General features: G+C 48.0%; 1 protein-coding gene across 1 annotated transcript in view; it reads left to right on the forward strand.

The window, feature by feature from the left end:
• Positions 1-26,489, forward strand: part of TGFBI (transforming growth factor beta induced) — a 34,899-nt gene that overhangs the window by 791 nt on the left and 7,619 nt on the right. Inside the window, exons 2-11 of the mRNA XM_054489201.2 lie at positions 4,096-4,194; positions 14,410-14,474; positions 16,703-16,863; positions 17,219-17,383; positions 17,643-17,789; positions 19,804-19,945; positions 23,220-23,432; positions 24,256-24,393; positions 24,990-25,135; positions 25,956-26,092. Of these exons, the coding sequence (XP_054345176.1) occupies positions 4,096-4,194; positions 14,410-14,474; positions 16,703-16,863; positions 17,219-17,383; positions 17,643-17,789; positions 19,804-19,945; positions 23,220-23,432; positions 24,256-24,393; positions 24,990-25,135; positions 25,956-26,092 (1,413 nt within the window). The remainder of the gene's footprint in view (positions 1-4,095; positions 4,195-14,409; positions 14,475-16,702; positions 16,864-17,218; positions 17,384-17,642; positions 17,790-19,803; positions 19,946-23,219; positions 23,433-24,255; positions 24,394-24,989; positions 25,136-25,955; positions 26,093-26,489) is intronic.

Consider the following 26,489-nt stretch of genomic DNA (forward strand, 5'->3'; position numbering starts at 1 on the left):
CCAGACAAGAACCTGGGCCACACACGGTGGCAGCATCTAAGGTGCCCCAGACTCCTGTGCTCCTGGCCAGGCCCTGCACTCAGACACTGCTGGCACCCAACACTACTCTCTGGGCACAGCAAGGGCAATGTGGCACTTCTTGTCCTGCCCGATGAAGAGCAGGAGAATGCACCGGGCCCTCACACACACTGTTCAAATGGGGAAACTGAGCCCTGAGTGGTTCCACTTTCCCACAGTCCTGAATTGTGCGCTGGAGCCAGGATTGGAGTCTGTCTTAAAGTAATAGCTGGGTTTGTAAATGTAGGACACTATCATTGCAGGAATTCCTTTGAGACCCTGAAGATGTGTTGGCTTTAGGAGACAAACTCAAGCAGAAGGTCTGGTCTGATAGTGGCCCTAATTCTGACCCAGGCAGGGGCAGGCAACATTTCTACCTCAAAAACTAGGCCATACCTGTGTCACAAATACCCAGGCTTTGCTGCAGCTTCCAGCCTACCTGGTTGCACCAACTTCTTTTTCATAACTAAGTAAAAATATATATGAGTAGAATCTTGTAGTGACTCCTCAGAGGAAGCCTAAATACCATCGGGGTCTGGCGTTCACACCCACAAGCAATGCCCAAACCTCCAAGAGACTGGGCAGATCTGTGCTCAAATCAAAACTCATTGTTGGAGGTGATAGAGTTGACTTAATAGGCCCTGACAGTCTTGGCTCCTTGCACTAGGAGTGCTCTGGGTATGGGTACAGGCTGCCCCTTGTAGGGCATAGTTGCTCTTGTTTCCTCTACTTGTGGCTTTATGGTCTAGGCCTTTCAGGAGTTTGGGGCTCTGGCAGAGAGGGCCTGCTGGGAGCACATCTGGCCACCCTGCAGAGTGAAATCAAACCAGGCCCGGCTGCAGCCTCAACACCCTCCTGGAAAGAGGAGAATAGTGGGGATATCCTGGGGTCTTTCTGGAAGTGGGAGAATCACCTTTGACTTGGGCAGTGTGCAGAATAGAGTGAGGGGGGATGTCAGAAAGACGAGAGGGATATGAGGCCTCAACATCAAAATGCAAGCACCTGGCATTTTTATTATCGCTGCCCACCTCTCCGTTGGTCTCTCTGCCTTTCTTGCCAATGAATTGTGTTATGTTTGGGTGCCTCAATTTGCCTGGGAGGGTTCTATTTCTTCTGTATCTTCACCACTAAGTCAGGGGAAGATCCTTATAGCATGCCCTGCAACAGTGTCACCTGTAAGGGCATCTCTCTGCACAGCCACAGTGAAGGATCCTCAAAGGTATTGAGGGCTTTCCATCAAGAGCCATCTTTATAGCAAACCTCTTTCCCTTCAGAGCCCAGAAGAGTGCTGACCAGCTGGAAAATAGGGTTTTTTTTCTTAAATGCAGATGCTCTTGATTATGAGTTCCAGATATTAGATCAATGTCCCCACCATACCCCTGCAGGCAAATCCTCTTAATTAGCTTCCTGCAGCACAGCTGGAAAGGCCTATTGTAATCTGTGATGGGCAGAGTAATCTAAGAAGTCACAGGAGCACCCCTCTCCCAGTAGAATCTGGATGTGCAGGCACATGAACCATGGCAAAATGGTTGCAGGCACAGTTGTATTTACTCTGATCTAACTGTCCCTGTTAATGCCACAGGGCTGCCTGGCCTGGCACACAGGGCTGTGGCACCTTGTGCAAATGGATAACGTTGTTCAAGCTCCAGCCTTTCATTCAAAGTGAAAACTGTTAGAAAGGGAAGGAAAACTTTGCTATTTTAAGGAATTGTAGTGTGCTGCCTGATACGAAGGAAGAAATAACAGCTGTGTCTTGCTTGTGCGCAGCACTTGATTGCCACTTTTGCTTTCGACCTCACCACAACACAGTGAGATCTACTGTTCATGTTCCCATTTTACAGGTGGTGAAATGCAGCTTAGTGAGATAGAGAGTGACTTAGTTCAGACACAGAATGCTGTTGGGAGAGTAATAACTATGATGTGGTCTCTTGACTCCCAGCTGTATCTGTGTTGCTATAGGGAAGGGGAAAAATAATACTGAAAGAGAAGTAAAAATTCGATCACACTTCCAAACATCAACAACCAAAAACTGAAATGAATTTCCTGAAGCACTTGGTTTTCAAATCTAAGCTGAACATCAATGCTGTTATTCTTGAGGCCCAGAAGCAACTTGCTCATTTCAATTAAGCTTCAGCATGAATTTCCTATGTACACAGCCCACCCACACTCCCCGATGTGAGAAGGAGAAGGTCACAGCTGCCCCCAGCCTCTGCTGCTGCCACAAGGACAGCAGCAGTGGAAACATTCAGCAAAGGAATGTTGGAGCCACATCCACAAGAGACTCACTCAAGATTCGCCAAACGCCTACGGAAAGTGGCAGGGAATTCATTGACAGTAATTGTTTCCTGCTTGATCAGATTGAAGAGCTTCTGGGATTCTGTAACAATAAATAAGACCAGGGGCTGGAGTATGGCCAGCAAGGACTCTTCAGGGGTTGTTCAGGGACTGTCTAACCTGTGAATCCTAGGCAGCAAACAGAAACCAGGTATTCAGAAATCTGGAGGATTTGGTCAGCCCCAGCTAGAACTAGGGAGGCATGGGCCTCTGCTGGCTGTGGTCCCTTCTCCATCCTTCACTTCTCTTGCCCCTAGATCCTTACATGGATTCACTAATGCTCATTGCCCCCCCTGGGCCCACTCACTTTCACCTGTTGAACAAAAAACTGGCCAAGAGGTGACAGTCATATCACCGTAGAAGAGACAGGGCAGAGAAATGAAGGGACAGAATGGACTCCCACCCAAAAGCCTGACTCTGAATATTTGAGAATTGTTCAAGTTCCTGCAGAGGAATCATGATGGGGACAGTAGGTGTAGTTCTTACTGCAATATTGGTGTCTTCTTAACAAATACGCCACACATCAAGTGATGTCTGTGGATGGCATTCTTAAAGTAACAGGGAAATTGATGTTAAAGAAATACTTCATCCTTTGGGTGATAACTGAAGTTCTCTGAGCTCGGAGGTCTTGTGAAAGCCCTCAGTATTGTTTGTTTTCTTTGCTTTCCTCTGACTTGTGATTCAGTCAGATGCATGCCTGCCTCCAGCTCAGGAAGATCAACCCTCTCCTGACTGACCATGTAGCACAGCAGCTTCCTTTCCCTAGGGGCTCCTAATGAAGCTTTCACAATCACCTGGCCTGAATAAAACATGCAAAACCAAAATCCTATGGTTCTGGAAAAGGCTTCTTAGCAGAACCCCCAGATATTTACACTTTGCTTTTTCACAGGGTCCCTGAGGATGCTTTGGATCTGGGTAGTTTGGGGAGCAGTATTTTCAACAAGTTCATTTTGTGCTCCTTCTACACCCTGCCTGGATGCTAGGCCCCATCTAGAATGTGAACAACAGAACAAGGCAGAACACTTGTCCTCAAGGTTCTGTTGAGTGTTAGATGCAGAGAAGAGACAACCCCCACCTCCCCGCATCACTTACAGGAATTCTGTTTGGAACATCAAATAAGGACCGTATCCACTGTCAGAGGATGGAAAGCAGCATGTCATCTGGGACATTGGAGAAAGGCTCTCTGGGGGAAATGGGACTTGAGCTGGAATCTAAGTAATGAACAACTGAGAGTTAAATGGGAGAGCATCCCCTATCAGGGTCCTGACAGCAACCAGCCGTGGTTTAAACCAGTTATAAAGCCTCTGGTTTATAGGATGGACAGTAACAATGGCTTGTCTTTGGGAGCCAAGCAGCTCGTCCAGGGATGCAGAGCATGTCTGTATGGAGAGCTGCCTGAGAGATGCTTTTGTTTACACTTATCAATTGCCCATGTCAAAGAAGGATATGTACATGAAGTTACAGCAATATGTAAGAGAGATTTTAACAATTTTTGCAGGGGAAGCTTTCATGGGGGCTGATGGGAATCTAGGTAAACAGAACCAAAGTCTAAACCCAAGATACCCCCAGTACCAAGACTGAAATGACTGTCTCTCCTCTATCTCTAGAAAGTTCCAGTGACCCAAGGAGGCCAACATGATGGGAGTCATTAAAGTGGAGTGGACGTGCTGATCATTTTCCTAACTCTGCTGCTTTTGTTTTCAGCCCCAACGTGTGTGCTGTGCAGAAGGTTATTGGCACTAATAGGAAGTACTTCACCAACTGCAAGCAGTGGTACCAAAGGAAAATCTGTGGCAAATCAACGTGAGTATCTGTAACCAGCCAGGAGACCAAGCTGTATGCACACTGGCTGCGGTTCCCCAGGGCCTGGGCCAGCCTTCTAGAAGGTCAGGTTGCCTAAAAAGCCATGAAGATGCATGTGCGAACGTGACTGGGACCTGCATGCTAGGGAGTGGCATTTTTAGGAAGCTGGCCAATTTTGTTTTGCATTTTTAAGTCTGCTGACAAGACTTGGAGACATTTTGACATTTTTCAGGGCTGGTTTGGGTTTGCAAGAAACATGAAACATTGTGTGTGTGTGTGTGTGTGTGTGTGTGTGTGTGTTTCTCAATCCCCATAAAATAATACAGATATGCAGTGGAGAAGCCACCAGCATGTGACTCTGGAAAAGAAATCCCATTGGTGAATCTGTACTAAAGAATGCCATCCCTATCTTACAGTCCTAAGGTAAACACCCCAAAAAGACTGAGAGCACTAAACATATGCAGATTATGAGACAGCATGGCATATAATACTTGCACAGACTTCCTCATTCAAACCGTAGCTCTACCTGGGCCAGTCGATTCATCTTTAGAACCCTCCATTGCTTTACCTGAAAAGTTGGTATAACAAAAGGACCCACCTTATCGAGTTGTTACAAGGATTAAATGAAATAATGTACATAAGAGACTGAATATGGTGCCCAGCACATGTCAGTGCTCAATAAATGCTAGCTACTATTATTATTATCACCCTAGATTTGCAAACCTAGACCACACAAACAGAAGTAAGAGTGCCAACAGGGTGTGGACCAGTGTGGTTACAATAGGGCTTGTTGATGTCTGTATCAGCAAAGAGGGAGGCAGCTTTTACCCCACTGCCCAGCTCCCTGGTGGAATCAGGTGCATGTTCTAACAATTCTGGGGAAACCTAATCTGTTTTGGCACTGTCAACAGATCTCAAAGCTGGCTGTCTCCTACAGCTAGGAAGATGTGTGTGACAAATCTCCTGAGCCACTTGTGAAGGCCTGACCTTCCTCCTGTCTCCATACATAATGGGATGATTAAGAAACTCTAAGCCACTCTCTTAAGCACTTTCCAATGTTAGGGATTTTTAAGTTTATTGTTGTGACATTGCTTTTGAGCAGACATCTCCTCCAATTTGATAGCCAACTGAAAGAAGAGAAAATGCTCTTTCCTTAAACTGTATGTGGAAATAAATATCCCAATGTATGACCCTGATTATGTTAGGCAATTAGCAATCCTAATATGAATTGAGGGAAGTTGGGATTCATGGCAGAGCTGGGGAGATATCAGCAGTCCCTGAGAGCCTGTCCAGGGCAGGTCCATGGCAGCTTGCTCCATGCCTGATTGAGATCCCAGCCTGCAAGCTAAAAGTTGAGTGAGCTAGGAGGACACACTGCCAAGATTCAGCTAACAGACACCCAGCGATATTCTCGCTGCTACAAACAAAAGGAGACTATGCAAATTATACACCACCCATTCTTCCATGATGCCTGACTTAAAAAATAAGAAAAAAGATGGGCCAGGCGCAGTGGCTCACGCCTGTAATCCCAACACTTTGGGAGGCCAAGGTGGGTGGATCACAAGGTCAGGAGACAGAGACCATGCTGGCTAACATGGTGAAACCCCATCTCTAGTAAAAAAAACAAAAATATTATCTGGGCGTGGTGGCAGACACCTGTAGTCCCAGCTACTCGGGAGGTTGAGGCAGGAGAATGGCATGAACCTGGGAGATGGAGCTTGCAGTGAGCCAAGATCGTGCCACTGCAGTCCAGCCTGGGCGACAGAGCGAAGCGCCATCTCAAAAAAAAAAAAAAAAAAGAAAACCTTTAGTACTGATTGATTTTTTTTCCCATGTGTGTATATTATCTACTCAAATTAACAGTTAATTAATTACTTAATTAAACACAAAGCCAGGCCTCACCTAATTGCTTCTTGGAAGGTGACCAGAGCGCTAGTGCCAAGCAAACAACTCTTCTATATCTCAAGAGCCCTGGGCTTCAGAGGGCCATCTTTTTTGTTAGTTCAAGTTTCTCTGAAAATGGAGACCCATTTATGATGACAAGCTGGCTACAAGGTAGCATCTGCCACACTGTTTCGGGGGTGCCGCTGGGCTGAAACATTTGCCCAGCTAGTTAACAATAGCTCGATAACATTCCCTATCAGTGTCCAGGCTGACAATACTGTCAGTGATGAGTCGCCTTGGCTCTCGTACCTGTATCTTTGTGTGCCAGGACAAGGCACAAGCAACAGAGCTGTGTGTTGCCAAAATGTTCCTGATGAGCAGGTCATCCCCTCGGGGGCAGGTTTGGATATGATAATGTGGTGATGTGGTGGCGCAGCTCCCTTACCCAGTGAACACAAGCGGAGTCCTTTAGGAAAAGGAAGAAATGTCTGGATGAGGTGGGGGGATGGGGTTCTGAGTGGACTCAGGCAAAGCCCGATGCCCAGTCCCAGCTGTTGGCCTAGTCTCACAAAGCCAGAAGGATATGACATTCACATTCAACTCTTGAATTTGTGGCCATTGCTTTGGGCAACTTCAAAAAGAGAAAATGAAGGTAGAAAAATATTATTTGATATAAAACTTGTAGGACAAGAGAGGCCCTTCCTGGAACATCACATGTAGTCTTAGGAAGGTGGAGCTGCCCTGGAAAAGATCCAGAGAGCTCAGAGAGAGGAAGAGGTGGAACCCGTCTCTGTTCTTGTAGAGAGCTCAGTAAGAGTGGCTTGGCAGGGCTCCTGTGTACCTGAGACCAAGACCAGTGAGGAGGCTACTGTCTGACCACCTTAAGGTCAGAATTCAGTGCCATGGGTGGTCAGGTGGGAAGGGGAGAGGGCTGTGCTGGCTGGAGTTGATGTTATCCTGGGGAAAGTGGGTCCCTAGATGCCTTTAGTTGGGTGAGGACCAGACTGGGAAGTGGGAGCACAGTAGTGGTTGGAGCAAAAGGGACTGTCTCTGCATGGGGTCCATAGGCAGTTGGAATTTTCTCAGCAAGACTCCAGAGAAGGAGGCTGGAGCAGAGGTGTATGTTGGGATGAAAAGGAGTAAAGTGTCATGGGAAAGGAGGCAGCTCAGGTTGTCAAGGGTCCCAAAACCAGAAGGAGAATTTCACCTTGGAAGCAGACAGAGGTACCAAGCATACAGGGGAAGACTTTGTGGTGAGAGGTCACACAGAGATACAGGAGCCAACCTGGTGAGACAGGAGCCTGGAGCCATCTGCCTGCTTTTGTGAGGCCTCAGACTCCACTGCTATCATCAGGTGAAGCTCTGTTCCCTGCACACAAAAACTTTTCTGCATTTACAGAGAGAGAAGGGCCTGAGTCTCTGGTGCAATGCGTCAAGCTGACATATGGACTTTATTGCAGGAAGTGGTTACCAGTGGGTCCCTATTTAGTGGCTGTTATTGTGAATTTTATTGTTCAGAAATTCACTTTAGCATTTATTTCAGATCCTAAAGAACACCAGAGTGATACAATGGCTAATCAAACAAAGAGGGCTGTGGGGGGCAGACAGTCAGCATCCCCCTCTGTGATTTCAGGCCCTGGTTTGATTAGTAGCCATAAAATTTTTACGTGTGGCACTTTGAGCAAAGGTGCAGGAAATTGTGGTCAGGAAGCCTGGCTGCCTCTCGACAGGCTTCCTTTGTGCTAGCCCTAGGGAGAGGAGGCCTATTTAACAGCCAAGTCCAAGTTGACATCATGGGACTGGAATGGTCATAGCAGGAGCTCAGACATCATAAACGTGGCATAGGGAGGGCTGGTGGAGGAGCTAGCGGGTATGGGTGGCAGCTATTCATTCCAAAAGTCTTGAAATTGTTTTCATGAGCAACACATTTCACAAGTGCGAAGCCCTTCTCTGGAGCCAAGATGAGCTGGCAGAGCACTCCTGTTACTCTAGTAGCAAGTGTTCCTTTGCCCAGGGGCAAAAATATTAATACTTCTTCAGCACTGCATTAATGCTTAAAGATTTCACTTTTAAAGAGATCAGCTGGTGCATGGTCGAGCTTTTCCATCAGCTGGCAGGGTTTTTTCAGTAGGTGTCCTTCTGGGCAGGGCACCGGGGACAGCTGACGTGAAGGTGAAGAAGAGCTGTCCTTTTCCTCCCTTATATCCCACAACCTTGGTCCCAAGAGGAAAAAGAAGAAGATGGTGAGAAGCCATCCAAGCAGACCCCAGACCCATACTAGTGCTTCCTTTCCTGTTTCATATCCCTGTGCAGCCAGCTGGGATCTCTTAAATAATCTGCTCTGGGGGCACTGAGATTGGACATACACCAAACAGCAGAGATCGGCCAAACGCCTCTGTTGGGCAGTGTTTCCTGAGGGTTCTGTCCCATCCTGTAAACTAGGAGGCTGACTAGCTGACAAGGAATTTTATTTTGTTGGGTATTTACATGAACCTGTGTGCCACCTGGGGTAAGACCCTGTGGTAGGTAGAAACATGACCTCCCAAAAATGTCCACATCCCAATCTTCAATCCTGTAAATATATTCCCTTACTGGAAAAAGAGACTTTGCAGGTGTGATTAAATTAAGGATCATAAGAGGGGAAGATTATCCAGGATTATTTGAGGAGTCTAATGTAATCATCAGGGTGCTTAAAAGAGGGAGGCAGGCTGGGCATGGTGGCTCACACCTGTAATCCCAGCACTTTGGGAGACTAAGGTAAGCAGGTCACGAGGTCAGGAGTTCAAGACCAGCCTGACCAACATGGTGAAACACCCCCACCCCCAGTAAAAAAAAAAATACAAAAATTAGCCAGGCATGGTGGTGCACACCTGTAATCCCAGCTACTCAGGGGGCTGAGGTGGGAGAATTGCTTGAACCCAGGAGGCAGAGGTTGCAGTGAGCTGCGATTGCACCACTGCCCTCCAGCCTGGGCAACAGAGCAAGACTCCATCTCAAAAAAAAAAAAAAGAGGGAGGCAGTAGGATCAGAGTCAGAGAAGGCAATGTGATGATGAAAGCTGACATTTGAGTGATGCAACCACAAGCCAAGGAATGCAGGCAGCTTCTCAAAGCCGGAAGGACAAGCGATGGATTCTTCCCTACAGCCTCTGTAAGGAATGCAGCCTTTGATTTTAACCCCATAAGGCCGATTTCTGACTCTAGCCTCTGGAATTATAAGATAATTTGCATGATCTCAAGCCACTAAATTTGTGGTAATTTGTCACAGAAAGCAATGGGAAGCCAACACAGGCCTTATTTGTTGAGTTATAGATGGATTTTTCTTTATTTCAATGTACTTTTATCAGTGGTCTCATGTAGGGCATTGCTTTCAATGAAGTTATTAACATAGCTTCAACTTTAAGGTTTATACCTGGAGATTCTTTAGAAGCTTCACAACTGACCACTTAGTAAACAGTAAGCATCTGTTAAGTGCTTCTTATATGTAAGTTCATTCAATTCTCACAATCACACTATAAGATAAATATGATTATTAGCCCATTTACTGATGAGGAGACAGGCTTAAAAGGCTTATGCAACCTGGTAAAAATCATTCACTGGTAAGCTGAGGAGGTCTGTCCACTTCCCTTTGCTGCCCTCAGGGGGTATCAAGCCTGGCAGTTAGTGTCAGTGACTTGGGAGGTGAACAAGTGAGCAGGCCTGTAGGACCTGGCTAAACTGCCCCAGGTCTCTTGTCTACAGCCTCAAACCTGTGGCTGTGGGTCCCAGAGACAAGGCCTCCTCAGCATCAGAGAAGGATGCCTTTGTCTCAGAGTCATCAACCTTCTCCAGGTTGCTCACTCACTGCTGTAAAGGGGATCCCCAAGACCACTCATCAGACAAGGAGCTTGGGAACTGAGGAGACACAGTCAGCCTCCAGGAGTGCCCAAAATGCCCTCACATGCTGCACACAGATTGCCACAAATAAAGTACATCCACATTCTGAAGACTCTGTCCTCATCACTAACCAGGCTGGCCCCTGGTGAGGGCTGTAGTGGTTGAGGCCTTTGTTGGTAGACAGTAGGTTAAAGCAAGCCCTGATTTTCTATTGGGAGGCTTCAGAATCAGCTCAGCTGTGTTTCCAAGACCAGGAGGGCAGAAAGCAAACCATCCCAGGCAAGCAGTCCATGGGCCATGTCAGATGTCTAGACGTTATGGGTCTGTGTTTGCTCTGCCATTCCTCTCGGAAACTATGATGCCTTGTATGGTTTACCTTCAGTCACAGGTGACTGGCCTACAGGGCCATTCCTTGCTCCAACGACTTCTTGAGTCTAGTTAATCCCAAGGCATTTACAGCCAGAGAAGCCGGCCAAATCTGTGAAGTACAGTGGTTGTTTTAAATTATATTAACTTATTGGAAACTTATTTTAGGGAGAGAAATCTCAGTACTTCTCTCTATCCAATCATGAGTAAAAATGTTAGAAGGAACTGGTGGAGAGCCTCCCAGACATCCCTACACGTAGACTTTGGGTTGACGTTATCTCTTTGCACCCTCCTTTAAACTTTCTTCTAAATTAGGTGCCTTCCCTAATTTAGGCACCTTCCAGTACTAGTCTGTGACCTGTTAGGAACCAGGCCACACAGCAGGAGGTGAGTGGCAGGGAGCGAGCATTACTGCCTGAGCTCCACCTCCTGTCAGATCAGCAGTGACATTAGATTCTCACAGCAGTCCAAATACTATTGTGAACTGTGCATGTAAGGGATCTAGCTTGTGCCTTCCTTATGAGAATCTAATGCCTGATGGTCTGAGATGGAAGAGTTTCATACCAAAACCACCCCTTCCACCTGTCACCATCTGGGGAAATATTGTCTACCACGAAACTGATCCCTGGTGCCAAAAAGTTGGGGACCGCTGTCCTAAGGGATCTGCTTTTTCTGACCTGAGGTTTTTCTTTATTAGACTGTGTCTGGCTGAGGAGAAGCCTGAAGCCTTTAATCAGAACAGCTTTGGCAGATGAGATCAGATTCAGAAACCAACAGATTGGTCTTTTCTATGCAGGGAAGCCTAGGAACTGGGGGGCTACGGCTGGGAAGCCCCCTATTGTTTCCATCCTTTCCTATGTTCATCCTGGAGGAATGGCATCAGACCCATGCCTCTGTGATTGCTCCCAGCCCATCCAACCACAGCATCTGTGCTCTCCCTGGGACCAGGGCCAGGTAGCATGGCACACTGAGCTGAGTATAGGGAGAGTGGAGCAGGCCACTGCCAGCCCAGAAAATTTTGGTCAAAGTTGCCTGAAATCTTCTCAGCCTTTGATTCACAGCTGCTGTCTGCTGCTCTGGGGCCATGCAGACCAGTTCAGAAAAGAGCTAATTTGTTGGGGCAGTTGGAGGCAGGTGGACCGCCAGCTTTGACACCTTCTCAACCCACAGGCTGCTGCACTGGGGCTGAAGGCGTGGCTAACCCCTGCACACCTAGAGAGTGACAGAGATGCCAGACTGGGCAGCAGAAAGGCAAGAGGATTAAGAGAGAGCTTCCTGGCTGAAAGCCACATTCAGTTAACCAGGAAAAAGCCCTTGGCACGAGAAGACTCAGTGGCCTGAGGGACTGAGCCTTGGTTGTGGGGCGTGTGCTGCATAAGCCATCCATGTGTGACAGTAGAGTGTAGTCCAGCCACTGTGGGACATGGGTGCTGAAAGACCACATGGAGAAGAACAGTGAGTGCTGACAAGGGCTAGCCTTGATCACTTTGGAGACACCCCCTGTGTCTTCTAGATGTCAGACTTTCCAAATCTGTCTGCTATCCTCCAAACATGTGCATTTTCAAGAGCAACAGAAAAAGGATTGGACTTGATGGAATGCAGCAAGAGTCCTAGGTCTGTTACTACCTACCTATGACCTTAAGAAACTCCTTCATCCCTCAGAACCCTTACAGCTTTCTTTCTGATTCTATCCTGAGTTACTCTACTCCAAGCTGAGACTTTTCTGCTTAGATCTATCCCTTCCTCCTAAACCCCTAACCTCCATTTCTCCTGGTGTCATTCTTTACACACCCCTCAGCATACACACACACCTAGGCACAGGAACCAATGAGTTAATATTTGAGGAGTTGGTTTTCTTTTGTCCTCAATGAAATCCTGGTGAGGCCACTTGAGCTGTTCAGCTCCCTTGTGGTATTTTGGGGATGGAACTCAGAAGCCAACAATATAGAAAAAGAGTCTTTGGCCAGCTTGTCCAGGGGCTCCATGCCATGGAGAGTACTGCACCCGTGTGCACAGGGGACCCTGACATGAGGACTTTGAGGATAGCACTATTCCTCCAACTCTGCTTCAGCAACTCCATGGATTTTCACACAGACACTTTTGGAAAGAAACTAAGTTTGGGGGGACTTGACCTAATCCCACATCCCAGCCCTAGTAATACAGCCCTGGAATTTATCACAGAAAGCCTAGAATCCCATGCATATGCACCCCTAGTCCTATGGGTTCAAGGCTTGGAGCTCTCCCTGGATTTAGCTGGGAAAAGTTGGCAGACAGTATCCTTTGAAAGAGTTCTTCTCTGTCTTCTAGAAATGTGGACTAGAATTGTGAGTGTGAGATTGCAAGTAACTTTTAAAATCATCTAGTTTAACTTCACCCCATTTCATAGACCAAGATACTGAGACCAGAGAGAGAAATGGACTTTCAAGTTCACCCTGCTAGTTACTGATGGATCACAAGCCAAATGTCCTGATCCTAGCACTGTTTCTCTTGCACCACACCACCTTTGAAAGTGTGTCAATCAAATCTTACTTTAGTTGCAGAGGATGACTTTAGTTTCTGAAGATAAAATTGTGAGTCAGTCAAGATCAGTCCCAAGACAGTAGCCTGTTTAGGCCTTATAAGTTCAGAGATGAAAGGTTAGAAAGAAACAGGATGGAAGGAGGACTGGAGAAAAAAGCAAAAGAGGAAGGAAGGAGGAGGAAGCAAATAGGAAAAAAAAAGAATGTGCATAGCTTGTCCCTCCTCAGTCATTTCCTGGGGGCCCATTTCTAGCAAAGTGACAGCTTCAACTCCCTGGCCACCTGAGCATCTTAGCTGATCTGTCTCTGAAACACCCCCTGGATAACAGATGAATCAGGCTTCATCTTCATTTAACTAAGTCTTCCCTGAGACAACTCTATTTAAATGAACAAGAGCAGGATGTCCTGGGCACAGTGAGAGCACCTTCCAGAGGCCCCTCCAGAGACCTAAAGCCTGTATTTCTTCCAGTCGGCCTGTTTCTTTTCTGGTGATGTCATTAAACGTCCTGTGAGAGTCCCACGGTGAGCACTTCTGTGGTAAAACCCGCTGCAATTAAAATCTGAGTCCTTTCCTGTCTCAAAGGGCATATCCATATAGAAGAAAGGAAAGGGAAAGACTGGCTGTTTGCATCTGATTCCAGGCCTGTTGAGTAGAGATCGTGCTCACTCTGCCGGTACAGGGTAGCCTTCAGCAGAACCTGGGGATTTGGTTTTAAGCAAGTCTTTCTTAGGTGTGGGCTTTCAGAACGCTTCCTTCCTTGCAATATTATTGGAAATTCTCAGTGTTTTAGGTGTCCCCAGAGTATTGGTTCGTTAAAGGTGTGTATTTCAGATCTCCAGACCGTGGTTAATGTTTGTATATTTTCAATTTCAAACTAGAAAAAAAAGTTCTTACTGATTAATTTTTTTATTTAAAAAATAAAAAGTAAGTGTCTTCATAAGAGGAGCTTTGTTTTAATTTTAAAATTTAAAATTTGATTGTGAAGACAGGGAAAAACTTGATGATTGTATATATATTCCCCTCTTTGGTTATTTAATCAGAGAACGAGAAAATCATGAGAGATTTAATGACCACTGACTGATACACATATGTGTTTTACAGATGAGGAAACTGAGACCCAGAGAGATGATGAAATTGGCTGAGGATGTCCCAGCTGGTCAGTGACAGACTCAGAGCCAGAGCTGGTGCAGGGCTCTTTCTGTTCCTTCCTGTTCCCTTTCAGGAACACTCACCATCGGATTTCCTGTGAATAATGTTGAGATAAAATCCTTGGTGCATTATGTTTTCTAGTCACAACATTGACTAGGCTGCCAGAGTCCTCTGTTCTCCAAGTTGGCTGGCTGTAGGTGTTGGCAGCCGCCAGGAGCATTCTACAGAGCAGAAGAGGAGTGAGACTCTTCTTGCTCAGGAAAGGCAGACCTATGACTTAGCAAATGATTCCTAAGAGGAGAGTGTTTCACCCACCATTCCTCTTCCTTGGCTGTGGAGGCAACTTTGTGGAGAGGGGCCCGAAGACCTGTGAGGAACAGTGAAGCCCTGCCTAACACAATATATGGTTGTCTTGTTACAGAGTCATCAGCTACGAGTGCTGCCCTGGATATGAAAAGGTCCCTGGGGAGAAGGGCTGTCCAGCAGGTGAATGAATCTGCCGGGCCTTGCCTGTTGGTGTGGGTGGAAGGGAACGGTGGGAGAGAGGAGTACCCACATAAAAGGCAGCAGAGTGTGAATGGGGGCGGTGGCACAAGGACATGGCATTCTCCCCACGTGCCCACTGGCCCCAGGCTCTATGCAAGGGGCTGAGGATGGAAGCTGGAAACAGTGCATTTCCTGAGCTGCTCCTTCTGGCCTCCTTACCACACTGGTGGAGCAGACTCCAACTGCGGCCTGTCCATGCCCTTCCCAGCAGGCACAGGCTCAGGCTCAGGCTCTTGGCCGCTGCCTCTGACTGGGAGTGATTCTAAACACATCCAGCAGGGTCAACCTGATAGCCCATCAGTTTCCGATCAGCCCTGCTAGAGAGCAGATGGGATGTGGGAGGAGGGGGTCACTGGTGGGCTGGCAACCCCAAGCCATCCCCATCTCCCTCTGTGTCTAAGCTTGGCCCTTTGGAGTTTTGGAGGGAGAAGAGCCATAGGCCAGGTGGGCTCACCCAGAGTCAGCAGAGAGTCCCACAAATGGTTGCACTGGGCGAAAGACAGAATGGCACCTGTGAATTTTATTAGAGCCTTTCTTTTAGTGCCACATACAAGTGACTGTACAGGGGAGTTAGTATTTTGTTTTAATTTTGAAATAGAGTCATCTTTTGGTATCTGCGGGGGATTGATTCTAGGACCCATTCTAGGATGCCATATCCTCAGATGTTCAAGTCCCTGATATAAAGTGGTATAGTATTTGCATGTAATCTATGCATATTCTTCCATATACTTTAAATCATCTCAAGATTACTTATAATACCAAATATAATGTAAATCCTATGTAAGTAGTTGTTATACCCTCTTTTAAATTTTTGTGTTATCTTTTATTGTATTTCAAAAAATATTTTTGGTCCATGTTTAGTTGAATCTGTGGGTGAAGAACCCACAGATATGAAGGGCCAACTGTATTGGCTATTTTTTTTAGTTAAGAATGTGAGACTAAGGCCAGGTGCAGTGGCTCATGCCTTTGATTCCAGCACTTTGGGAGGCCGAGGGGGGAGGATCACCTGAGCCGAGAATTCGAGACCAGCAGCCTGGGCAACATAGTGAGACCTTGTCTCTTAAAGATTGTGAGACTGGGCTGGACGCGGTGGCTCATGCCTGTAATCCTAGCACTTTGGGAGGCCAAGGTGGGCGGATCAACTGAGGTCAGGAGTTTGAGACCAGCCTGGCTAACATAGTGAAACTCTGTCTCTACTGAAAATACAAAAAAATTAGCTGGGTGTGGTGGCAGGTGCCTATAATCCCAGCTACTCGGGAGGCTGAGGCAGGAGAATCGCTTGTATCCAGGAGGCGGAGGTTGCAGTGAGCCGAGATAGGGCCATTGCACTCCAGCCTGGGCAAGAAGAGCAAAACTCCATCTCAAAAATAAATAAATAAATAAATAAATAAATAAATAAATAAATAAATTGTGAGACTGAGACATAACAGGAAGGAGGGCAATTTGGTTGGTGCCAAGGTTCCTAGAGTATGCGATGGGAGAGGTTGGTGTGAGTGGGGCCATGGAGGTACTGACTCAAGTGGAGGGACAGGTGGGGAAATGGGATGGGAAAAGAAGATTGACCTTAGAAGGGGAGCTCAACCTCTGAACCCTAATTTCAGACCCTTCAAAATGAACATTAAGCTCATTTTGGTCTAAGAAACAGAAAACAAATGAACATGAAACTCATTTTGGTCTTATAAGGTCTGAGAAACCCCTTCTAAACTTCAAGCTACTTTAAGAAATAACATTTTATTACCTGCAAATACACACAGTACTTTGGAGATTTATAATAGTCTCTCATTCTAATAGAAGCCATTAGGGAACCAGTTTCAATAAACTGGTAAATCTGTAAGACTAGTTTGTAATTAGGATATCTGTTTCCAGTGTCCATTCCTGCCTCTGTTATCTAAATGTCTGGGAACAAGAGCTGTGCTCTGCTGTGTTTAAAATGATTAAAAATCACCAATTAGTTGAGTTCATGTAGAGAGGCATTTGACTTATCGAGTTGTTTTAAGAAGACTATAACAAGCTTTAAGCCCCCCAGAAACAGCCTATCTTTGGGCTTTCCCACATGCCTCCTTGTCCTCTCCACCTGCAGATGTACTGTGCTCTCTGGCAGAGAAGGGAGGGTGTGGTTGGGCTGGACCCCCAGAGGCCATCCGTCCGTCTGTCTTCTTCTCCTGCAGCCCTACCACTCTCAAACCTTTACGAGACCCTGGGAGTCGTTGGATCCACCACCACTCAGCTGTACACGGACCGCACGGAGAAGCTGAGGCCTGAGATGGAGGGGCCCGGCAGCTTCACCATCTTCGCCCCTAGCAACGAGGCCTGGGCCTCCTTGCCAGCTGTGAGATGACCTCCGTCTGCCCGGGGGACTCTTATGGGGAACTGCCTTACTTCCCCGAGGGGTGGCCATGATGAATGGGAGTCTGCAGTCATTTCCTACTGTTTTGGGAAGCTTTTTCCTTAACCCCTTAGAAAAGGCTGTGGAACTTGAGCTAAAATATGTCTTACCAGGTTGCGTCTAATGCCCCCTGTGCCCTACTGGGCAGAAAGACTTGGGTGCTTCCTGAGGAGGGATCCTTGGCAGAAGAGAGGCCTGGGCTCACGGGGGCTGAGAACGTGTTTCCCAGAGTTGCAAGGACCCATCTCTTAAACACAGAGTCTGCAGCCCCTAACTGACACCCTGTCCTTCCTCCTAGGAAGTGCTGGACTCCCTGGTCAGCAATGTCAACATTGAGCTGCTCAATGCCCTCCGCTACCATATGGTGGGCAGGCGAGTCCTGACTGATGAGCTGAAACATGGCATGACCCTCACCTCTATGTACCAGAATTCCAACATCCAGATCCACCACTATCCTAATGGGGTAGGGGATCCCCAGCCATACTGCATGGCCCTTGGTCCATAAGGAACCCACTTCTGTTCCATGGGTGGGCTGGTTTCTGGGGTTTAAGCTGTAGACAACTCCCCCACCTTTGTGCCTGCTTCTCCTTGGGCCCTCTATTCCACAGCTTGTGGAACCCATATTCTGCTACTGTGTTTGAAAACACTGTTTTCTCCTCCTGGGGCTTTGGGACTATGCCTCTGTTGTGTTGACTGCTCATCCTTGCTGCTTCTCTGGGCAGATTGTAACTGTGAACTGTGCCCGGCTGCTGAAAGCCGACCACCATGCAACCAACGGGGTGGTGCACCTCATCGATAAGGTCATCTCCACCATCACCAACAACATCCAGCAGATCATCGAGATCGAGGACACCTTTGAGACCCTTCGGGTAAGGGACTGCCCTGGGTGGAGGCCCAGGCTTGGGACACATTGCCTCCCAAGAGGGGCCTAGCAGGAACTCTTCTGCAGGAGGGGTAGAGGATGGCTCCTGTAGGGGAACATAGAGTAGGTTCCTCTGAATGCCCTTGAACATGGAGAATCCATTGACCAGACATTCAGCTTGACCTAACCTGTGAAATTCTCCATCTGTCTTCTTTATAAAGTGTTCCCTTCCTTGCCTCCCCTGGAAAGGTCAGTGGTGTGTGGCCGCAGCAGCACAGGGTCCTCTGAGCCCTGGACCTGCACTGTGGCTTCCAGAGGTGGCAGTTCCCACATGGGGGACTAGAATAAATGGCCTATCAGGCTGTGTGTGCTTTGGGATCACATGTCCCCACCCTAGGACCCTGGTTCCAACCATACCCATGTTCTCTTGGAGCCTAGAACAGCAGAGAAGCCACCAGTGTGGACACAGAAGTCAAGGGTCTGATTTCCAGCCTGGCTTCTGACTGCTCTGGGGCCGCAGGAATACGGTTCCTTCCCCCATGCCCAGCAGGCATTTGTCTTACAACTGGAGGGGAAGGCATGTTCCTCTTGGCAAGGGCTGCTCAGGAGGAAGTGGAGGCAGGCTGCCCTGTCAGGGCTTTTGCCTTGATTCAAGGAGAACTTCCTAACCACAAAGGATACAAGTGGGAGTGGGGTGGACCCTCCCTAGAGATCTCCAACACAGAGAGACAAACATGCTGGGGCCGGCTGGCACTGACAGGCCTCGCAAGCGCGGATGGCTGTTAGCTGGGAGCCTCGCTGTCTAAGCTCCTCTCCCATGCTTTTCTTATGGGTCGCTCGAAGGACAGGGGTCTGCAAGAAAATGATGTTCCCTCATAGTTGGCAGCACATGAACAGCAATTGATCCCTTTGCATCACCTCCTCTTACTGTTTAGATTTGGTAAACATTTCTTCCTTCCCTCTTCTGACCCTCCATTGTGCCCATCTTTCCTTCTTATAACACATACTTAGTAGGTACCTGCTACTTCCCGGGTGGGCCTATGTGCCAGGAGTATAGAGGTGAACAAGGAAGGCAAAGTTCTATTCTCAGTAGAGCTAATATTCTATCTGGAGAGAGACAACAAACAAATCAACAAGGTAGCCATGGGCTGTGATAATTTATGTCAAGTGGGCAGGTAAATAGGGAGTGACAGTAGTGCAGGGAGGATTGGAAAGTCAGGGAGTTCTCTCTGGAGGAGGTGGCTTTTGATTTGCAGCGTAAAGGATGAGAATGGGTCCATTATACAAAATGCTGGGGCAAGAGCACACCCAGTAGAGGGGAGAGCAATAGTGAAGGCTCAGGGCAGGAAGGGCAAGGGAGAGGCCAGTGGGTCAGGTCACATGTGAAGGGCATACAACGGGCAAAGGCAAGGCCAGGTGGCCAGGCCCGATCCTCCAGGACTTGCAGACCTGGGAAAGAGTCCATCTCCATCCTGGGAGCAGCAGGAAACCACTCAGGCCTTTAGAAGACCCTTCTGGCAGCTGTGTAGAGAATGGGTGGTGTGATCCTTCCATGCATGGGCTCATGTACATGATTACTAATAACTGTCGAGTGACAGTGTGAGAAGGGCTGCAAGCCATGAGTGTAGGCACAGCAGACAGACTCACCTTTGTCTAGCGGTGAGATGGGGTGGGAAGTGTGCCAAGTTGACCTCCCAAAGAAATGATATTTTAGTGGAAGAAGGAGTAGAATCAGAGAAGCAAAAAAGAAGGAAGAGCAGAGAGGACAGCAGGGACAAGGACTTGGGGGCAGGAAGAGGAAAGGCAGGTTAAGGACATGAAAGATGGCCAGGCTGGCTGGAGCTCAGGCCCAGCAAGGCCCCCTGGTGGCCATGGTAATGGGTGAGCTTGGGTTTGGCTTCTGTTTTCGTCTTCTGTAAAAGCCTCGAGCCCTTGCGGGGAACCAGTGAAGCTGTGTGTGCATCTTCTATGGGGAATGCCAGAGTCTTCAGGGAGCACTCCATCTTCTCTCCTCCCCACAGGCTGCTGTGGCTGCATCAGGGCTCAACACGATGCTTGAAGGTAACGGCCAGTACACGCTCTTGGCCCCGACCAATGAGGCCTTCGAGAAGATCCCTAGTGAGACTTTGAACCGTATCCTGGGCGACCCAGAAGCCCTGAGAGGTGAGCATCCTTTGGCTCCTGCTGCTGCCTCATTTGTGCAGCTAGACTGAGCCCAAGACCTGCTCTGGTTGAAGATGAACATGCCATCTGCCATGAGGTGACCCTCAGGATATCCACTGCAGCCATGGGCTAGGGTCATCCTGTCCTGTTGCTTCAGCTAACCATGTCTCTGGCAGCCACACTACTCTGAGGGCTGACTACAGAATCCAGCAGCTTTTGTCTGGGACAGCTGGACTGAAGAGAGGCGTAGCTGGAGACCCATAGCTGGCCCTGGCCAGAAACAGGGAGAGTGAAAGGCTGGAATGGCCAAGGCTCCAGAGCAAGGCTAATAGGTAGAGCAACAGCTTACAGGTGTGGGGGTGGCAGATACTGGCACCCTTGAAATGGATTCCTCATGCCTACTCTTCACTATTCTTCTCTGTGGCTAGGGGACTTATGGATAAACCAAAATTACAGTTAAAAACCAGTCATAGGCCAGGCACAGTGGCTCACGCCTTTAATATCAGCACTTTGGGAGGACAAGGTGGGCAGATCACCTGAGATCTGGAATTTGAGACCAGCCTGGCCAACATGGTGAAACCCCATCTCTACTAAAAATACAAAAATTAGCTGGGCATGGTGGTGGGCACCTGTAATCTCAGCTACTCAGGAGGCTGAGGCAGGAGAATCACTTGAACCCAGGAGGTGGAGGTTGCAGTGAGCCGAGCTTGCACCATTGCACTCCAGCCTGGGTGACAGAGCGACACTCCGTCCCAAGAAGAAAAAAAAAAACAGTCATAGTAGTCAACTTTTGACTCTCCATTTCAGATTTCATCATGGCCTCCTCAATAAGCTGCTAAGTTAGGCAGTGCATTGATTATTGCCGCAGGAGACGGAAGGAAGGAGCTAATGTGTTTTCACGTGTTTTCCTTTTGGAGATGAGAAAGGAGGACTCTGCCTTCCCCCTACCCTGCCCCTTTCTACTCCAGGACCTCTGAAAGGCCATGAGCACAAAGCTGCTGCCTGAGTCCCCTGAAACGCAGGGTACGCCCCAGGTCTCTGATGCACCCCACCACACTTTTCCTCTCAAACATATTCTAGGGTCACTTGATTTCTTTTGAATCTATTTAAACCCACCGTGTCAATGTGCTGTATAAAATGTCTAATGCATTTCAGACACCCTATACATTTAAAGTGTTCTCCTTCTAGCTGTGCAGGGATGGGAAAGGGCATATTTCTGAAAGCACAGATGGGAAGACGGGATTTGTTCCGTGTCCAGGTGATTATGGTACCCCTATGCGCCTGGCCGGCACTGGGGACAGAGGTCATGATAATGAATACAGCACAGCCTTTGCCTCCAAGGAACTTAAGACCTAGTAGAAATGGCAGGCTTTAAAACAGGTTGTTGGGATCTGATTTGGTGACTGCAATGACAGAGATACTCACAGCACAAAATGGGGAATGAGGGCAGGCATTGGGACACACATAGCCTCAAGGGGCCCAAAGGCTTTTAGAACTGTATTCCCTATTAAAATATGGTTTGTACAGAGCACATTTTTTGCTTTGGAGACCTCAGAACTCCTTACTATAGGCCAGGCATGCTTATAATCCCAGCACTTCGGGAAGCCAAGGCGGGCAAATCACTTGAGGCCGAGAGTTCAAGACCAGCCTGGCCAACATGGTAAAACCCCATCTATACTAAAAATACAAAAATTAGCTGGGTGTGGTGGTGGCCGCCTGTAATCCCAGCTACTCAGGAGGCTGAGGTAGGAGAATCACTTGAACCTGGGAGGCAGAAGTTGCAATAAGCCCAGATCATGCCACTGCACTCCAGCCTGGGCAACAAAGCTAGACTCTCTCAAAAGAAAAAAACAAAACAAAACAAAAAAAACCCTCCTTATTATAAACTGTAAGAAAAAAAAGGCCCCTACTTCATTCCTTTTGCAAATCTGCCTTTTCCTACTCAATAACCAGCTGGTTCAGAGCAAGGACACTCTGTTTGGTGCCATGGCTGCAGACTGGAAGGAAGAGGTCCTTGCCCCACACCCAACAGTCTCCTGCTGTTACTGGCAGGTTGGCAGGCAGGCAGGCGAGAAGCAGCCAGGGCTGGTGGTGTGTCCCGTTTGAAGACTGGTTTCCAGCCCTGGCCCTGCTCACCCTCCTCTACCACACCCTGGACTTCACCTTTCTTCTCTAAGAAGCTCAATCCCCAAGGCCTCATTCCCATAGGCCTTCTCACCCTTTATCTTTCCCTCTGGCTGAATGTGGCCAGCATGGGCTTTCAAGGCCATCAACTCGTCTGCAGCAGCCCCATGCCTTGCAGGGCCTCAGAGCTTCCTCCTGCTTATGACAGTGTGGTTTTGGTTCCCATACTCGGGATCAGATTGAAACTCGCCTCTGTGGTGAGAATATGGGACATAGAGCCTCGGTGACCTTGGTGAGCAGCAGTCCAGGCCACCTGCTCAGCCTGGGGTGGGGAGGGGCTCTTCCTCCTTGACTGGTCCTTGCATTTGCCTCCGTCCAGCCTGTCTGGGCTCTCTGAGGCAATGGAGACCAGCAGAAGTCACAATGGGTCAGGAGCCCCCTTTGGGCCTCAGCCCTGCCCTGCCCCCTAAAGTAGCACTTGGATAAGCAAATAAATGATTATACTTATTATTTATGGGTGTCGTGAATGGGATGGCAAAGGCCATGTCTTACTGATCACCAAACCTTAAGATATATCCTGGCAGCTGGTAGACCCTTGGGCTAAATGAACAGAAACCTGGACAAATAAAGTGTACAAATAACTCAAAACTGTCATTTGTACACTTTTCATCTTTTCCTACTACAGTTTACATTTTTATAAAGGTCAGTAGATTTCTAAAATCCCGTGGTAGGCTCTCTTGAGTTTTACTTGTATCCCTGAAGTTCAGCCACAAATAAGCTAATCACTAACATTTGTTGAGCATTTACTCTGTTGTCAGGCACTGTGCCAAGTGCTTTAGGTTCAGAATTTCATGTCATCCCCACAGCAGCCCTAGGAGATGAATGCAATTCTTATGTCCACTTGACTGATAAGGAAGTTGAGGTTCAAAGAGGCTAAATGACTCTCCCAGGGTCCCACAGCTGGAAAGTGGCCACAGGGCCCCAGCTGGTTTTCTAGGGCAGCAGGCAGGAGGCGAGGAGGATCTGGGCCCTGTGGTGCCCCAGCCTCATCTGAGAGAACAGGATCCTCACAGCATGGGCAGGCTGCAAGTGGTCCCTGAGGTCATCCTGGAGTGGACACTGACTTGACCTGAGTCTGTTTGGCCCCCAGACCTGCTGAACAACCACATCTTGAAGTCAGCTATGTGTGCCGAAGCCATCGTTGCGGGGCTGTCTGTGGAGACCCTGGAGGGCACGACACTGGAGGTGGGCTGCAGCGGGGACATGCTCACTATCAACGGGAAGGCGATCATCTCCAATAAAGACATCCTAGCCACCAACGGGGTGATCCACTACATTGATGAGCTACTCATCCCAGACTCAGGTAGGCCAGGCCTCCAGGGGCCTTGGCCCTGCCTGGCCCAACATCCCTTCTGCCATCTCTTGTGGCGGGGGTGGGGAAATTCAGAGATCTTTGGGGGACTTCCCTGCCTGGACCCAGCTCACAGCTTCTCGGCCACTGCAAATGTGTGGGTTGTGACCAGACTGATTCGTCTTGAGCTTCAGGCATGCAAGTGCAGTGGAGAAGCAGTGGGGAGCTATTGAAGGGATCTGGGGACAGACTCAATCACAGAGGCCTTTCAGAAGATCTGCCTGCTGTAGATGGGCAAAGAGGGCCATTTGCTGACCTCAGAGCATGTGCTTTCTCAACAGTGCCCAAACTGTCCCATGGTCACTGGCCCAGTTAGAATGACTGAATGGACTTTGGCTTGTGTTTCATTAGGAATTCTAGCCCCATTCTAGTCTTCCAGTGAGCTCTGTCCATGAGTGAAGGAATCTCATAGGAAAAAACAAAATGCTTCTATGGGTGTGGTTGCTGGCCTTATCTACACCACAGAAGCCATCACACAGACTGTCTTTCTTCCCATTGTTAGAATGTGCCCTGACCAAGCAGCCCACAGGGCCTGGGACAGAAGCTGATCTCTGCCTAACTGAGCTCACCTCTCCTCCCTCTCCTCCTGACTGGTTAGATTTTCTAGGCAACTGTTCCCCTGATGACACAAGCCCACTGGGCCCCAGCAGTGTTTAGAGGGGTTGTTGACTCACGAGATGACATTCCTGCTGATGTATGTCATGCCCTGGGGTGGATGAATGATAAATGAAAACAGCGCTTTTAACTTTTGAACCCACTTTCTCCTTCCTTGTAGCCAAGACGCTATTTGAATTGGCTGCAGAGTCTGATGTGTCCACAGCCATTGACCTTTTCAGACGAGCCGGCCTCGGCAATCATCTCTCTGGAAGTGAGCGGTTGACCCTCCTGGCTCCCCTGAATTCTGTATTCAGAGGTAACATGGGGAAGGCATCCCTGTTAGATTGTCCCTGGAGGCAGATTCCCCAACCCTGTCACCTCCACAACACTCTCCAATTTATAGCATCCCATGGGACATTAGAACTTCCACTCAGCTCAACCAAAAGCAGATGTGACTTCAGCAGAAACTTCAGAGGCTCTGTTGTTTTATTAGGCAGTGCAGAGAATGCCTTTGGGGAGCCGTTCCTCAGAACTCAAGACTTGACATCTGGGAGAGCAGAGCATTCCCTTGCCTTTCTATTTGCAGGGTCACTTGCCAATGTATAGTCAAGAGGTCAGAGTGAGGGTACAGCTGAGCTGCAGCCCCAGGAGGGCAGAGAAGGGGGCCAAGTTGTGTGCGTGCCTGCCCTTCCCTCTTAGGGCAAAACTCCAAACACCCTTGATTATCTGGATCTTCTTTATTTCTCCATAGAAGATACCAGATGTTAAGGAATATTGGCAGCTTCACTTGGTTTCTCAATCCCTGTTTCCAAACTCAAGGAGGGATGGGCTTTTTTACTGTATTTATCTCTCATCACTCTCTTCATTGCAGGAGCACATCTCTCTGGAGCTAACCATCACCCTTTCTTGTAGATGGAACCCCTCCAATTGATGCCCACACAAGGAATTTGCTTCGGAACCACATAATTAAAGACCAGCTGGCCTCTAAGTATCTATACCATGGACAGACCCTGGAAACTCTGGGCGGCAAAAAACTGAGAGTTTTTGTTTATCGTAATGTAAGTTCTGGGTCCTAAATCATGCTCCTGGGAAGCTCCTTACTGTGGGACTTGTATTAGTGTAAAAAAAAAATGTCCTCAATAAGCAGGAGTTTGCATGAGAACTGGTTGCTGACAAGGAAGGAAATAATTTCTGGAAAAGTAGTGATAACAAAATGAGATCCTGCAGAAGGATTGGAATCTCTTTTTCTGGAGGCCTTCGAGAATAAACCACACAATTATCCAACCTGTATTGTGAAGGAATAAGTCCTTCTTGAATCCAGGAATTAACACCTGGGAGGAGGGATGGAGTTCGGACTCTTTCTGCGCTTATGAGAAGAGAAGCCCCCTAAACTAAAATACAGCCCTCCTTGGTCCAAAAGGTGCCTTCTCTCTTCTGCTGTATCTTCTTTGTTTTCAAACCCAACAGTTACCCTGGAAATCAAATAGGAAGTACAACTCAACATAGCTCTTGCCTGGGACCAACCAGCACCATTTGGCTAAAGATGGTTACCATCTGTTAAACAAAGAAATAAATAAATGGGTTCAATGTATTTATTTCAACATTGTCAATGGACCTCATGTGTAACTGATATTCTCATTATGGGGCCTCTGTGTGACTTTATTGGGGCCTCTCTAGCCATTCTTTCCTTAAGGAAGACCATTTATTGTTTTATTTCCTGGAGAAAATACATCATTTTATCCCAGCCTTAATAACCCATCCCAATGTATACTCCTTCATCTTCATGGATGATGACCCTGCTACATGCTCTGAACAAATCAGGAGGCCCCTCGTGGGAGGATAACCTGTCCTTTCTTTCTCTGTCCCTCTTCTGTGCAGAGCCTGTGCATTGAGAACAGCTGCATCGCGGCCCACGACAAGAGGGGGAGGTACGGGACCCTGTTCACGATGGACCGGGTGCTGACCCCCCCAATGGGGACTGTCATGGATGTCCTGAAGGGAGACAATCGCTTTAGGTAATTGGTTCCATCCCCGGGTGGGGCTTCTGCCCAGTGGTCATGCTGGAGTGGATGTGGGGCCCCAGCTATTTGTCAAGCTTTCTTCTACCTTGGGGATTCAATTAACACTAGCGGTGCACTGCTGTGACCTTCCAGACTTGGGATGGGGAAAAGGCAAGGGTCGCCTTGAAAGCTTACATTGGGAAGAAGGGTTACTTCTAAGAGTGTAATCCTCACATGCTTGGGAAGCAGGGAGGGGGGACTACATTTTTATGACTGAAGTGCAAGGAAAACATCACTCTCTCATTATAAAGCTCCAAGTGAGCCAAGAGCACATAGTTTACAGTGCATGATGAGCCTCTCACTCTCTGTGCAGTATCTGTTTATTGCAACTGAAGCACCCTTGTTGAGTTTG

This window comes from Pongo pygmaeus, chromosome 4 (assembly GCF_028885625.2).
Source record: "Pongo pygmaeus isolate AG05252 chromosome 4, NHGRI_mPonPyg2-v2.0_pri, whole genome shotgun sequence".
NCBI lineage: Eukaryota > Metazoa > Chordata > Mammalia > Primates > Hominidae > Pongo > Pongo pygmaeus.